The sequence below is a fragment of the Strigops habroptila genome, chromosome 2, assembly GCF_004027225.2.
Source record: "Strigops habroptila isolate Jane chromosome 2, bStrHab1.2.pri, whole genome shotgun sequence".
NCBI classification, from domain to species: domain Eukaryota; kingdom Metazoa; phylum Chordata; class Aves; order Psittaciformes; family Psittacidae; genus Strigops; species Strigops habroptila.
Window position 1 is genome coordinate 3,992,952 of NC_044278.2, and position 14,590 is coordinate 4,007,541.

A 14,590-nucleotide genomic window follows, 5' to 3' on the forward strand; every position below is an offset into this window, starting at 1 on the left:
AAAACCTCAGCTCCAGTGCGTAAAATCCTGCTTCCTCTTGCTCCTTGAATCCAGTGCTAAGCTCCAGTGCATACCTGTGTACTTAATGGGGAGGGCAAAGCAGAATCCCACGGAAATCTTAACCTTTATGCATTTTGAAAGAGGAACTCATTTTTTCTCTTAACATATCACATACATGGCTAAACACTAAAGATTAAATGATACTGTGTGGGGTTGTGTTGTAGTGTTTGGCACAGTGGAGTCTGTTAGAGAACGAGTGATGAGTTGCAGTCAGACACCAAGAAATGATGGTCCACAAGCCGCAAGTGCTTTTAATGGGATAACTACCTGCTCATTTTTTAGATTTCTTGTGGTTGCATCTTCCACCACCGGAGTGTTGAAGGGTGAGCAGATACAGCTCAGTGAAAATGATACAAAAGAAACCACCCTGCATCTTGAGAAATGTTTAGCAGCTTAATTAGATTCAGAGTATAATACTGTTAACAGTGCATAAATAAAAGCTATTTTCTGTTTATCTACATATCGTTCCATTCTTGGAGCTTTATCCATTATTATTTAAATAGAAGTATTTTAAGTATCATTTCTCCTCAAAAGCAACCCGTTTTTGTTTCCAATTTGATTTCACAAGATATCGTCAGACTTCTTACATGTATACAAGAGGATAAACGATATACTCTACCCTTCTGCAGTCATAAAGGGAGAAGCAGGGGGAGAGGAAGTCCTGCCCCTAGATATCCAGTGTTACGACTGAGTACTCAGGAAATGTGAGAAACAGGTCTTCAGTCTGAGATGTTTCAGTGGGGTTTTCTTTGCCGCCTCCTGCTACTCTGCTAATCCTTTTAGAAAGCTGAATTCTATGGCTCTTTCTGGAGACAGCAGAACACAGCTGATGTTTAAAGCAGTTTTTTCTTTCAGCATAATGCAGCCATTGCCAAGGTCACGGGGGCTGCAGAGCCTGTGCTCTGACTGCAATGATAGTAAAGTGGGCTAGCTTGCACTGAGCATCAGCCAAATTCCATTCTGTCACATCTTAATAGCTGTGCTACTGCTGTGCTAGAGCTACACGGCATGACAAGTGAGCTTTCCATTAGATTCCTGGCTGGGTTAAAATCAACAATAAAGCAAATGCACTGTTTCTAGTACTTGTGAATAGCATCTCATTTAGACCTTGATGTGAAAGCAGAATACAGTAAGTTGCAACTGACAGAAACAAATTAGTTCAATATTTCAGGTTTCAAACCTTGTCATCTTGCAAGAAACACCTCTGACAGCTGTTGTGTCAGCTGGTAGCTAGTGGGCAAAATATGAAGATTATTAAACTGCAGAGTTTGTAATACAGGGAAGGGATGGGGGGCGGGGAGAGAGAAATGACAGTGATGGTTTCTTTCTGAGTTTTCTTGTCTAATGCAAACTACTGAACGTCTCTTGGAAGAACAACTGCAAAGACCAGTGGGTGATACCTTTCCAAAACTAAGGTGTGCGTAGTGGTCTTCTGTCTCAGCTTCTTTGTGATGTTCTTAAGCTGCTGGCCCAGGTGCCAAATCAGTGCTTTTGCAGGAGACTGCTGCTGCTGACAGCAGGGTTTGTAGTTCCTGTAAGGAGCTTCAAGTCCCTATTCCTGCTAGAAAGCACTGAATTGCTGGCAACGAATTCAAAGCCAGAGTCTTGCTGACACAGCCTAGATCTGTTTTTCCTGAAAAGTGCAAAACCTGTCCTTGGGTTCTGGTGTGGCTTTTAGCAGCTCACCTGCACTTAGGGGTAAATGCCCACTTCCCTGTTGGTACCCTTAGCTGGTGGTAAACTTGCACTGCCGGTTTTGAGGCAAGGGCTGTTCTTGCACTGAACAGCACTGTGGTTTCGCATCTAGGGCATGTAAATCAAAGCTGGTCATAGTGCCATTTCTGAGGCCTTAAAGAGATCAAACCAAAGAGATTTGTTCATTGTGGTTACCTTTGACTGAACCAAGCTGATCAGGGCTGGCTGGAGTGCCTGCAAGGTCCTTTTAGCTCTGCTGGGACTGGGGACGTGGACTAGGTGCTCTGGGGAAGGAGGTGCCAGCCAGAGAGCATCCCACAGGATCCCCTGCCTAGGTGGGCACTGCATGCTGAAGTCACTCCCTTTGCCCTTACTGCAGAAGCTGCTGCACAACCTTTTCCAGGGACCCACGCTACCAGCACCACGGTTGGTATCTGCTTTCTCACAGGCTTGGAAAGAGGGTGCACAGCCCTGCTGCTTGACGCAGTTGAGTAAAGAATTGGGGGACACCAGGCTTGTGCGCCAATGGAGGGCTGAACATGCTGAGCCGGAGCTGTTAGCCCAAGTTCTTCATTAGGTGGCACTCAACCAAACCTCACTAAGCCACCCACTGTCAGCAAGGCTCTGGGGGCCCCTGCACAAACTGTGTGGCTTGGTTTGGTGCTGAAAGTCACAGGAGCCATGCCTGGTAAGGCGTGTGAGGTAGGGGTGAGGACATGAAGAAAGGAGTGTCTCATGCTTCTCTCCCTTCTAATATGTCTGTAAGGAGGACCAAGTGCTGTTTATGAGCTTACCCTCCCTAGATGCCACTGCAGTGGCTTCTCAGAGCACCAGGCACTATGTGTACCCAGCTCACTGGAGATGCCCCAGCTGTCTGGCTGTTTCCCTTGGGGTTGTGCCGAAGCCTGTTGTGGGCACGCAGTGGCAGAGGGCTCATAACACTGGCTGGTAACCTATAAGAGCACCTCGCTGCTGGGATGCTGTGAGGGCAAAACACAGGCAAGTCCTTCATCTGTGGGAGGAGGCAAGGCTGCAGCTGCACTCAGATAATCAACATAAGATGATGCTAGATATGTTTAAAGTTACTACCCTTGGCTAGGAAAGGCTTGGCTCTATGCTGCAGGCCTGTGTCAAACTAGTGAAATCATGTCTTAATTCCAGAGTGTATTTTCTATCTTATTTGTGATTAGGGTGTGTTTTCTTTTTTAAATTTTGTTTCTTTCTCTACTTCAAGTGTATATTTCCTTCACATTTAAGGTAATATCTTAGGCTTCAAACTAGGCAGCTGTGCAAATCCCAACTGGATTAGAGCCACAATATGCTACCTCTTTTTCCAGAGCAAAACTGATTGTAGATGATCCATCTCTTTAAAACTTCGGCAATTTATGCTCCCAGTACTACTGATACAAAAAAGTCATAATGTAAATGCAGAGTCTCGGTGCTTTTCCTTAAATACAACAAATCTCATCTCAGTTATAGAAATTTATACAGGTTACAAAAACAATAAGTATGTTCTCCTTATATGAACAAAAGCTCTTAAAGATATTGCCTACACCGCACAAGCTTCTGGAAGGCTTTCTTGAAATCTTCATTAAAGATTGTGTAGATTAGAGGGTTAATAAGGGAATTTATGTATCCCAGCCATGCTAGGAAATTAGACATGTCTTCTGAGATGTGACATCTTTCACAGGTATTAACAACTACTTCTTTTACAAAGAAAGGGAGCCAGCAGATCACAAATGCCCCCAAGATCAGACCCAGCGTAGTCGCTGCCTTTCGCTCTCTTGTGCTAGAGATTCTTTGTTTTTTCCAAGACTTCTCGTGCTTAGATTCAGACCTGGGGCTTCGTATGGTGATATTGATTTTATCGCAGTTCACCAGGGGATCTGATGTCTTCTCAGTTGTGCTGGGCATTGAAGCTGATTTGGTGCTTCTTTCACCTGCATCCAAGAGCACTTGTCCATTTACCTCCTCCCTTACGATCCGGCTGATGCTTCTTCTGTGAAATGTCTTTGCTGCCTTGTATATCTTGTAATAAAGGATCAGAATCAAGGCCAGTGGGATATAGAAGGCGCCAAATGTAGAGTAAATGGTGAAAACAATGTGGTCGTGTTTGATGATGCATTCGTCATCCCTGCTGGTTGTCTGGTGCCGCCAAAACAGAGGTGGCATGGAGATAAAAATGGATATGGTCCATACCACTGCGATCATGATGCCAGCATGCTTAGGTGTCCTTTTCCGTGCATATTCCACAGCATCCGTGATCGCTCTGTACCGGTCCAAAGCAATGGCAGAGAGATGCAAGATGGAACATGTGCAGCACATAATGTCCACGCTCAGCCAAATGTCACACACCACTTGCCCCATGATCCAGGTCTCCTTTACAATGTAGACAATGCTGAAGGGCATTACTAGGACTGCCACAAGGAAATCAGTCACTGCAAGAGAGCAGATTAGATAGTTGGCAGGGTGGTGGAGCTTTCTTGTCACAATTATTGCAGTCATCACAAGAGAATTGATGGCTGTTGTCATTAGTGCAAGCACGGACAGGGTAATGGAAATGAGAATCTTGGATGTCACCCATTTAAATAGTTCTTCTGATGTACCATTTTGTTCAGTTGAGTTTATTAAATCCATGTTCTCTTTTAAAGGTGATCTTTACCAGTAGCAGTTACCTGTTGGAAAAGTAAAAACATTCAGAAAGTACATCCTTAGTCTCCAATTTGCAGCTCTTGATTTTTGTCATCTTAAAAGACCCCAAACTTACAAGGCTTGTCATTAGAAATTACTTTGGATCCAGACAGATTTGCCTGGATAGCATTATGTGGGGTGTTCTGCCTCCAGAATAGGGGCCTCCTTTTTCTCCTTGGTCATGCTTGTTGGGGAGGGCATGTTTGAGTGCCAGGGGAGAGGAGCATCCTGTATTGCCTGAGGTGGCACTGCCCTGTGGGGTGCTGCATGCCACTGCACAGGGAACCAGACTTGTTCCTTAAGCAGGAGAGCGGCATCAGTGCAGCCCCTGGGGTGCAGAGCCAGCCCTCCTGCTAAATACTTACTCTGAATGGATTGCAGTCAAGTTTTGAAACTGGTTAAACTCACCCTGAAGTAAGTACTAATACTGCATTTAGGCGCGCTCTACTCCACTAGGCAATGTAATGGCTGTTGAAAACTTTAATCCACAGGAAGCAGGCATAATGCTTCTTTTCTCTCTATAAACTCTCCCAATCAGCATATGAGTCCTCCCTTGTGTATAGATAAGCATGGGCTTTCTAAACTGGGATATAGTTTTCAAGAGAAAACAGAAACTTGAAACATTGCAGTACAAACAGGAGAAGAAACAATTCCATGTGGAAAGGTTCATTTTAGGCAGCTCTAAAATGAAACAGCTGGATATATTTTAAAGCTTCAAATGGTTGACTTATTGTCTAACTGAAATATTATACACAGAACCATAGAATCATAGAATGGTTTGGGTTGGAAAGAACCTTAGACATCATCCAGCACCAACCACCCACCACCCTCCACCCTCCACAGGCAGGTACACCCCCCACCAGACCAGGTCGCCCCAAGCCCCGTCCAACCTGACCTGGAACACTGCCAGGGATGGGGCAGCCACAGCTTCTCTGGGTGCTCTGTACCAGCGCCTCAGCACCCTCATGGGGAAGAACTTCTGCCTAGTGTCTAATCTAAATCTCCCCAGAGGCCCCAGAGTAGAACATGATGTGTGTGGTATCATGGAAGTCTTCTGTGTTCATCCAGTTGAGCTGTGTTTCCACATCTCTAGCACTAGCGAGGCTGGAAGCCTCAGTCTGAAGCAGGACATGCTCCTCCACCAAATGGTTGCAAACCTTTTTGAGGTGATCAACTCCCTGTGGATTTGTTTTTATTTCCTTGTACTCATTCTTAGAAATGCCTGAGCTGTTCCTCTTAGGAAAACGTACTGAGACACAAGAGCCTAAGAAGAACAGTACTGCATCAGAGAGAAAGTCCGTATGCTCAATACTTGGTCTCCAAAGAGGCCAAGCATCAATGTCTAAAGGAGTCCCTATGAGCAGAGCAGGTCTACTTCTGCCAGGGTCCTGGCGGCGGAGCTCAAAGGCCTCAGTGGCTGCCTGGGACCTTTAGCCCCTGCCTGAGCCATGTTGTAGCTGAGCCTGTCCCTGTCTCCTGGATGGGTCTGGGATCTGCACTGCAGAGAGCCGCTCTCCTGGGTGGACCCCTTAGACCTAGGGCACCACTTGTTATATAGAGTCGTAGGCATCACACAGCATAACCCATTCCATGTCTAGCCTAGTTTAGTACATTCCATACCATCCCATTCCATTTTGTTCCATTCTATGACTCTCCATTCCATGCCAGTCCATTCCATGCCATTCCATTCCATCTCGCTCCACTCCATCCCACTCCATTCCATTCCATTCCATTCCCCATGCTCACCCTAAGCTGAATAACAATGGCACTGTTATTCCGCTGCAATGCCAGGGGTTTCCAGCTCCAGAAACACTTTCAAGGTCACAAATCACAAAGCTTAGAAGTGGAAACAGGATTTTATTCTATGATTCCAATTGATTTTGGTTTGTTTCTTATATTTTATCTTATGTTATCTTATTTTTTATGTTATTTTACATTTTTTTCTGTTATGGGATTTAGTTTTGGGTTGGTTGCTCTTTTTGCTCTCTTTCAGAGCTAATGCTCACAAGTGTCAACACCTTCCAAGCACAGGTTGCTGTGCACAAGCTAGAACCCCCAGGAAACGGAGCCAAAGGGAGAGCAGAGCTCGCTCCTGCTCCGAGCTTGCGATGGGCAATGGAGCCAGAGAGCGCCAGGGCACAAGTGGTGCCCTGGAGGTGTGAGAGCAGCAGGTGAGAACCGAGCCCAAAGGGGAGCCCTGACAAGGGGCTGTGCTCAATGCAAGACAAGCAGCAACCCCTGTGGGCTACCCTGGGAGTCATGAAAGCTTCCTTCCCCCAGATGGGGGCAGAAGGAGCCACCTCTATGGAGCAGGAGCAGCAGCCTTTGGGCCACAGCAGCCCAAAGAAGCCCTGTCAGGGGGCTGTGCTCACTGCTGCAGAGGAAGGCAAAAAACCCCCGGGGACACTCGCAGGCCTCCGTGGAGTCAAATTCTGACCGAGCCAAGCATGGGCTGCAGGGCCATTCACCTTCCATTGCTGCCATACAGGTAAGGAATGACATCTTTTTTCCTTAAATCCTTGAATTAAAATGGTATTAAGAGATGTGCATTAGCAACTGGGGATAAAACTTATCTTTTCATCTCTGTCTGGCAGTGTAGATTTGCCCCAGCTTGAGGGTGTTGTTTCCTGGCAAACTCATGCCTGCACGGTGGCCAGCTGCTGGCTGGAGAAGAGAAGGCTCTGGGGTGTCCTCAGAGCAGCTTCCAGTACCTAAAGGGGGCCTACAAGAAGTCTGGAGAGTCCTCATCAGATTGCTGTGCTGGCACAACAGGTTAAAACTGCCTGACTGCCCCCCTCTGCTCTGAATTGGGAGGAAACAAACCCAAATGGGGCTTGAAGGCATAGATTAGATTATTACTCTTCCTCACGTTTTGCTATTCTGTGGTTGCTGCTGAAAAAAACCAAAGAAAACTTGGGTGCTAGTTGTTCTGCTAATGACTCTACGGGAACAGTACAACTCCTCTTACGGCTCTGCAGGAAGCAGAAAGCATGGAAATACTGATTGAACAAATTCTCGGTTATGTTCTGGGGATGTGCACCCTGCTTTCTTATCAAGAAGGGTTTCTGAGCACTCTATGGACTGCAGCTTGAGTTTCCAGCTTTTTAGACTAAAGCTTGTAAGAGGATCAGTTTCCATCCTCTTAGGAGTTTTGACCTGCAGTTTGCTGTGTGTGTAAGATCTACCTGATGAACCCCTAAGTGGGGTTGCAACTGGCAAATTTTAGACCGTAGTGAGTGGGTTACACTTGTGTGCATTGGATGCCACATGTAGGGAAATATGGGAAATAAGCGAGCTATTTTTCATAGGAAAAATGGGTGTCATTAAAATAGCTGAAGCTTTTTATATTATGCTGGAGTGGCTGAAAAAGAATCTCATATAATGTTTATAACCTTGGACCCAGATCACTAATTTGGTTTGATATTGTAACCTGGGACAATATTTAATATGCTATTGACCTATTCAAAAAGGTTTTTAGCACTGCTTGACCAACACTTAATCATTTGGAAGACCGAGGAACGGAAATGTATTTTACATGGTGATATTTACAAATGCTGAGTAGAATCTTGTCCTGTATGTGAGCTCATTACAGCATGTGAGTGCTCTCTTTCTCTCTGTGTCCCTCCTTCTGAACTTGAAATATATTTCACACACATAAAAATAGATCTTTCATCATGTCAGTGTCACCTTAAAACCTTCTGAATCCACAGTAATTGCTAGTTTGCAGATATTTTTGTCTGCAGCTAGCTGCCTTCCAGAGGAGGAATAGGCACATATGGTATTATCTGGTGAAAGTTCAACCTCTGCAAAATAAATCTTCATTTTTAAGCTTGTATAAATACATGGGGGGAAAAAAGTTTACTCGGGAAAAACTATGACTTCTGTTGATACCCAGCAGTTGATCATATTATAGAAGCGTTACTCATTATGGTTAATTACCTTATAAATTTCTAACTCTTTGGATATTAGTCTTTAATTGCAAGCAAGCAAAAAGCAATTTAGAGCTAATGAAAGCTGATTAATAGCTTTTGAAAGATTATTCAGTGTGAGACCGTGGAGTAAGGAAGATATAGCATGGGTGCGTTTGCCAAACTGGTGTGGAGGATTAAGTAGGTTACCTTAGTGCTGCAGTGATTTGGATGCTCTTTACAAGAAGCACAGAAAATGTGCTTACTTGCCATGTGCAGTGATTATGCTTCTCTGTGTGGTTTTAAGATTACCAGCTGGTATGCTTAGATTTCATTCAGGCTGTTAGCATGGAAATACAGCAGTACTGAAGACTACCACACTGAGTTTTTAGTGTCCTGCTGTTAAAGAGATTATTGCGCTGCAGTCTCCTGTTCATGGGGCATAACCTGTTCTCTAACGGTACCCATATGGATATATGCCCTTCTGTTCCTACATCAAAGTGCTTTACAGTGCCGGCAGCAGGTGCCCAGTGTGGCCCCTGTGGGCTGCTGTGACCACCAGAGTGTGGCTCCATCCAGCGAAGACAGCAGCACGGTGATAGGATCTGCCCTCCAAGGTGGTGACTCCCCTTTGAGGTTATAGTGGGTTGTGCTGCTTAGGACTGGCAGGCACAAAGTTTGGTGGCTTTCCTGTCCAAGTGGTATGGGGGTCCTCTGCTAACTGTGGTGAGAATTCACACAAGATTATTGGGTGGTCATTAGCTAAAAAGATTGCTTTATAAATGTGTGGAGTTGGAACACTGTCAGTGGTTAAGGACTGACCCTTCTCTCTCTTTTGATCAGTTCTACAATGAAATAATTCTGGATTTTCTCTTACCAAGTTGAACTCAGTTCCATCAGTGGCCATCAAGGGCTTCTGTCCTTAGCAAGCAACTGAACCACTACAACCAGCTATGAACGATGGTTCTGTAAACAGTGCACTGGATTAGGATGCAGGAGAGTTGGCTTCTGCCCCTCTGCTGCAGGCTTTCTGTGTCAATTTTGGAGCAAATTCATTAAAGTGCTTCAGTTAATTCTCTGTAAAATAGCTACAGGAGCACTCCCCTGCTACTCTACTTTGCGTATTTGTATTGCCTTCTCTTCATAGCATGAATTATCTCTTGTATACATTTACTGCAGGGAAGATCTAATCTCAGGTGATATGCACAGGTGCTGTGGGCATACTGACATAACTACACACTGTACTTCCAGCTCAGTCTTTGCTGTTAGCCCTGTGTGAGTCTACTGAGCTCTTGCCTCACAAAGCTGGCACAGCCCTTTTGCCCTGTAGCGTGGGCATCTCCTTATGGCCGCATACCTGACATAAGACTTCAAAATGATGCGTGGAAGACTTGAAGCTCTCTTCTTTGAGCAGTGAATTTACTTTGTTGAGTGAAAACAAACTTGCAGCTGTGCTGAACTGAAGATAAATCTATATTTCAACAATTATAGAATGGGTTCAGCAGTGACAAGCAGCTATTTTCAAATAAATTATTACAGTCCAGATGTTTTTCAGGTTACTTTTGTGGAACTAGCAACTTGGTGTCCCTCTTGAACTAAGCTGAATCTATCAGCTTATCACTGATAGCGCAAATTCCATGGAAGTTGCTCTTGCTGCAGTTGGAAGTGTTGTCTTCTATTATTACTTTTTCAGTATGCAGCTCTTGTTGGAAAAGTCTGGAAAGACTTGAAACTTTGATTGCATTATATTGTCCTGAATTGATGATTGGTGAAAGTGATGTCTTGTACTTTATCTTCATGATAGATCTTAACAGAGTAAATTAATCTATAACTGCTATTAAATACAAGTATGGTATTTCAGCTGTCCCATTAAAGTATTAGCCTTTGATTGCTGAACAAGGGCCCTGTAAACCACAGAAGCTGCTGTTCACCTACGATAGCATGTCTGTTATCTTGGCACTTGAACATTATTATTTCTGAGGAACTAGCCACTTCTACAAACCTTTTTTCCTTCTCTTCCAGATACGGCACATTAAGGTTACCAGACTATGAGTACTTCCTTGTCTCTAAAAGCGCATATATCATCCTACCGATCTTGTTTAGAAGGCATGGGGGGAAATGTCTGTGCACCCATATCACAAAAGTAAACACTGAATTTGTCTAGTGGCCACTAAAAGAAAAGGGAATGTTGTTGGTGCTCCTCAATTTTGCAGGAGCATGGGTATATGTTATTAAGCCCATAACCATCCATTTATGTCTGAGATTTACAAAACAGTAATAAGATCTCTGTTGTTCAATAGCATTAGTCCGTCCTTCCAGGTTTGGAAAACAGCACTCCTCTGCCTTTGACTAAACTTAGAAAATAATAGGAAACACTGGTTTCTGGAAAGACATGTTTGGGAATACCTCTGGGAAGGGCATCATGAGCTTACTGTTTGGGGTTCTGAATTTTGACTGAACTTTTAGAAATGTACAGCTCTTGATTTTGGGGCCTGGTTTGTTTTATATTGCTTTAAGTACTGGCAGTGAGAAAAACTTGCTGATTAGAGTAAGTACTGCTTTTGAAAACAAGTTTTCTGAGTGTACCGAGGTTGCTTGCTTTTTTCCATGTGGGTTCCTTAGCAAAACATGTTTTTAATTTGAAAACATTAACAGTGCTCAGAAACTAAAATGAGCAACTGATTGAACTAAGGGTATTTAAATTGCTACAGACAGCAGTAACAGCCTTCGTGCATTACGTAAACACAAAGTTGTGCCAGTGGCACAGAATAGGCCCTACCCATTTCTCTCAGTCAAACAGGCTTCAGCTGGCTTTGAAATGCTGAAGTGTTTCACCTGCCAGCAGGATCTCTTGCCCTATTGGCCAAACTGATCTGTAAGCCAGCTAGAAAGGCCCAGCTTTCTTGCTGCTGTGGAAACTGATCCTACAGACTTAGTTTTCTGATGAAAAGGAAGACTACGCTTGTCTTCAGCTAGCCTGTTTTTATCACCTGGTCCTGTATAGGCTAACCAGGTACTTACTGGAGGTAAGACTAAAATAACCATAGAAGGATAAAGCAGTTATAAGTACAGTCTTGCCTGGGAGCTAAAATTACTTCTGAAACCAGTATTTATGAGCTTGTAAAAATCCTTCCTGTTGTGGCTGTGTCTTTAGATATCAACCATGTGATGTACTAATGACAATTAGCTTTGTAATGATCTGTTGTATTAAATATGAGTAGAAGGAAATAATACTCTTTTGAATTAAACAAATCTATTTAAGAAGAGTGAGCTTGTACTTGGATCTGAGAGGGGATATGTACTTTGTTGAGCCTGAGCCCTAGTGCCCCAACAGATGAGAAAGAGGAGACGGCCACTTTTACTTGATTCTTAGTGTCCTGTCTTTAAATTCTTTCCTCTCAGTAACTCCTTCTAAGGCTCCTAAAGTATCCCGTGGGACAAGGCAGAGGTGACTGGCAACTTTGTAAGAGAAGTTAAGCTGAAGGCAGCTGCTGCAAACCTGCCATTCCTGGAATGCAAAGTAGATGGCTATCAGCAGTATAAAGCAGAAACCACAAGGTTGCTGGTTGCCAGCTTTTCTTACCCCGTATGCATCTCTGCATGCTTAAAATCCAACACCCACCTCTCCCTGCTCCCCCCCTCATTTTTTTCCTCTGTATCTGCTACTTAACTAGGAGGTAAAGTTATTCCTAGTTCTTAATCTGTCAGCAAATGTTTGTATAAGTGTGCTGAAGTAATGCTTTGGATTCCCTGTTTTGAGTGCTACTGCCTTGGTCCATGGGACTGAGCGCATTCTGGACCCGAAATGTATTGCTAAACTGGAATAATACCTCAAAAGCTCTTTAGGTTTTGCTGTTATTTATCTTTATGATAAATAACTGGAATTATTTATCGTTTCCACTTGTAGAAGGTCACAACAGACCCATTTCTAGAAACAGACCACAAATCACTGTAAAATCACAGGTAGATCAATAAAACTAATATCAGCTAAAGATAATGCAGAATTCTGCCTCCCAAGCACCCTTCAGGAGAAGCATGCATTAATAGATGGCCTTTGCAATGTGCCCTGAATATCAGTATAGCACACGAAGGAAACAAATCTGAGAGTCCTGGAGAATAGGTGCCTCTGCCTTAGAGATGCACAAATCCATTTACAGCCTGAGCACAGGTGCTCTCGTTTCTTACAGAATGGAAAAGCCCATTTATGTGCCTTGAATTCAAGGCACAGAAGTTACTTAGTAAACCTGCATTTGATGCTTTCCTTAGCTGTGTCACAGTCTAAGAGTCTCTGCGTTGACAAAATGATACGCTGAAGTAAATTTTGTGTCAGGCATAACAAAGATGATGCTTGCTTTAATTTTCAGGATGGTTCTTTAAATTCTTCCAGCTAACAGAAATAATCCCAATTGGCTAAAATGACAAAGTCTGACAGACTTAGCCCTGAAAGTTACTTTCCCATATGTCTGCTCTGTCATGTTATTGCTTTTGGAGCAAATTCAGCAGGAGGGACATAGTGCTTCCACTGAAGCAGCTGAAATGCAAAGTCTAAGGCTTTGCTCAAGATGCCAGGGAACGTGAACTTGCCCTCTGCCACTGGATGCTGACAAGAGAGATACAAACTCCGTTCGGACCAGAACAAAGGCACTAATCTCTGTCGAAGGGGCAGAGTGAAGCGCTGACATAGCTTCTGTCCTCATCTCCCTCGTGTAATTAACTCACCTTCATGTTTCCTACTGAGGCTGTATAAATTGCAGTGTGCTGGCTGTCACTTCTTTGGCACATCTCCCTTCAGGAGGCTTTGGTCCTTGCTTTGTTACTCCATGAGCATTACCAAGTGCTGTGTTTTCCAGTCTGCAGAACACCAGACTCTTCAAGTCCAACCAAACATGACAACCACATGGATTCCCACACCTCTGTCACAGGGGGGCAGCTCTTTGCCTTCTGCATTTCAAAGGTGTCACTGCAGTTTCTGGGGAGGCACCACCTGAGCGATCTTTAAACTCAGTCAGGTAACCATAAGCAGAGCACCCAGCAAAACCTGCTTGGGTGGCAGGGTTGCTACATAGGTGGGGTTAGTCTGTGATGCATTCCTTGATTGCCTTTGTCATGTTCTCTATTTGCATCTGTTGGACTGCATCTGTGCTGCTTGTCAAGCCTGCCTGGAGGATACCTCCCCTGCTTATTGTTATCATGTCTGTAGCAACTGCTGCATTTGCTTATATGAAAGAATGATGTTCAGAAAGTAATTACGCATTCCTTGCTGCTTCTAGTGCTGAAGTTGAAGGTTTGTTTTTTGTCTCCTTTTGGAAAATCAGTCACTCATCTGTGTTTGCTTTTTATTTCATGTCCCTCTGCCATCTGTTTTAATCTAGCTGAGGGGGATGAGTGGGGAGGAAAGCCAGCTTCTCAGCCAGCCCTCTGGATGGGGGGAAGGAGAAGCAGCAAGAATGGCATTGTCCACAGGATGACAGACTCGCTTACTTAAAACAGTAAGTATGACTCTCAAATGCAGCTTTAGTTTTTGGGTGACTGGAGAATGAACCTTTTATGAATTTGATCATTTTGGCTCAAGAAAGGCAAAATTTCAGACCCATATTTATAATTCTCTAGAGGGGATGGCAGTGATTTGTTTCTATAATTCATTAGATGAGAGGATTCAGTTTCCTCGCTTATTTGAGTCTGGTCTGAATCCCTAGTCCAGACCTATGTGTGAGAAATGAAGTAGTGTCTGGGCACCCCTATCTGAGCAAAATGGTACTTTCATGATTGCAAGTATTCTATAGAGACAGACTAACCATGTGGTCAACATCCTATCCTTAGAGAGACATGTGCCCTTGGTGGTCCAGATCTGAACTTAGACCCTCCATATCATAAGTGGGCCACTCACTTCCTATCCCCACTCTTCGGCACCCATCCTTAATTTAGGTTGCAGCTAACAGACTGAAATGTTCCATTCAACCAAAAATCTTTTGTATTAGGAAAAGATGTTAAAAACTTAATTTTAGTTCTGTTGAAGAGAAAGCAAGCTGTTTGTTTGTTTGGTTTCGTTTCAAGTTTTTCTTTGGATTGGCCGTGAATCAAAGAAGTGACTGTTCACCCATCTCTATATATAATTTGTACAACTAGTTTCAGGCTGTGCAGGAGTGGTTTGCTTTCATGATTATCAACTAAATTTTTACAGTAAGGTGAAAATGTAGAATGGCTTTGCTTGTGTTTCAAAATGCTGCTTTTTTAGG

The 14,590-nt window shown here is 43.8% G+C and overlaps 1 protein-coding gene across 2 annotated transcripts in view; it reads right to left on the reverse strand.

Moving 5' to 3' along the window:
* Nucleotides 1–285: 285 nt before the first annotated feature.
* Nucleotides 286–14,590, reverse strand: part of HTR1F (5-hydroxytryptamine receptor 1F) — a 111,712-nt gene continuing 97,407 nt past the window's right edge. Inside the window, exons 1-2 of one of the 2 annotated variants that reach the window (XM_030471695.1) lie at nucleotides 5,199–5,235; nucleotides 286–4,465 (exon numbers count right to left, since the gene is read on the reverse strand). In XM_030471695.1, coding sequence (XP_030327555.1) covers nucleotides 3,292–4,392 — 1,101 coding nt within the window. In that variant the 5' untranslated portion in view covers nucleotides 4,393–4,465; nucleotides 5,199–5,235 and the 3' untranslated portion in view covers nucleotides 286–3,291. Of the gene's footprint in view, nucleotides 4,466–5,198; nucleotides 5,236–14,590 lie in introns of those variants that run through there. The other variant, XM_030471694.1, reaches the window with a different exon arrangement.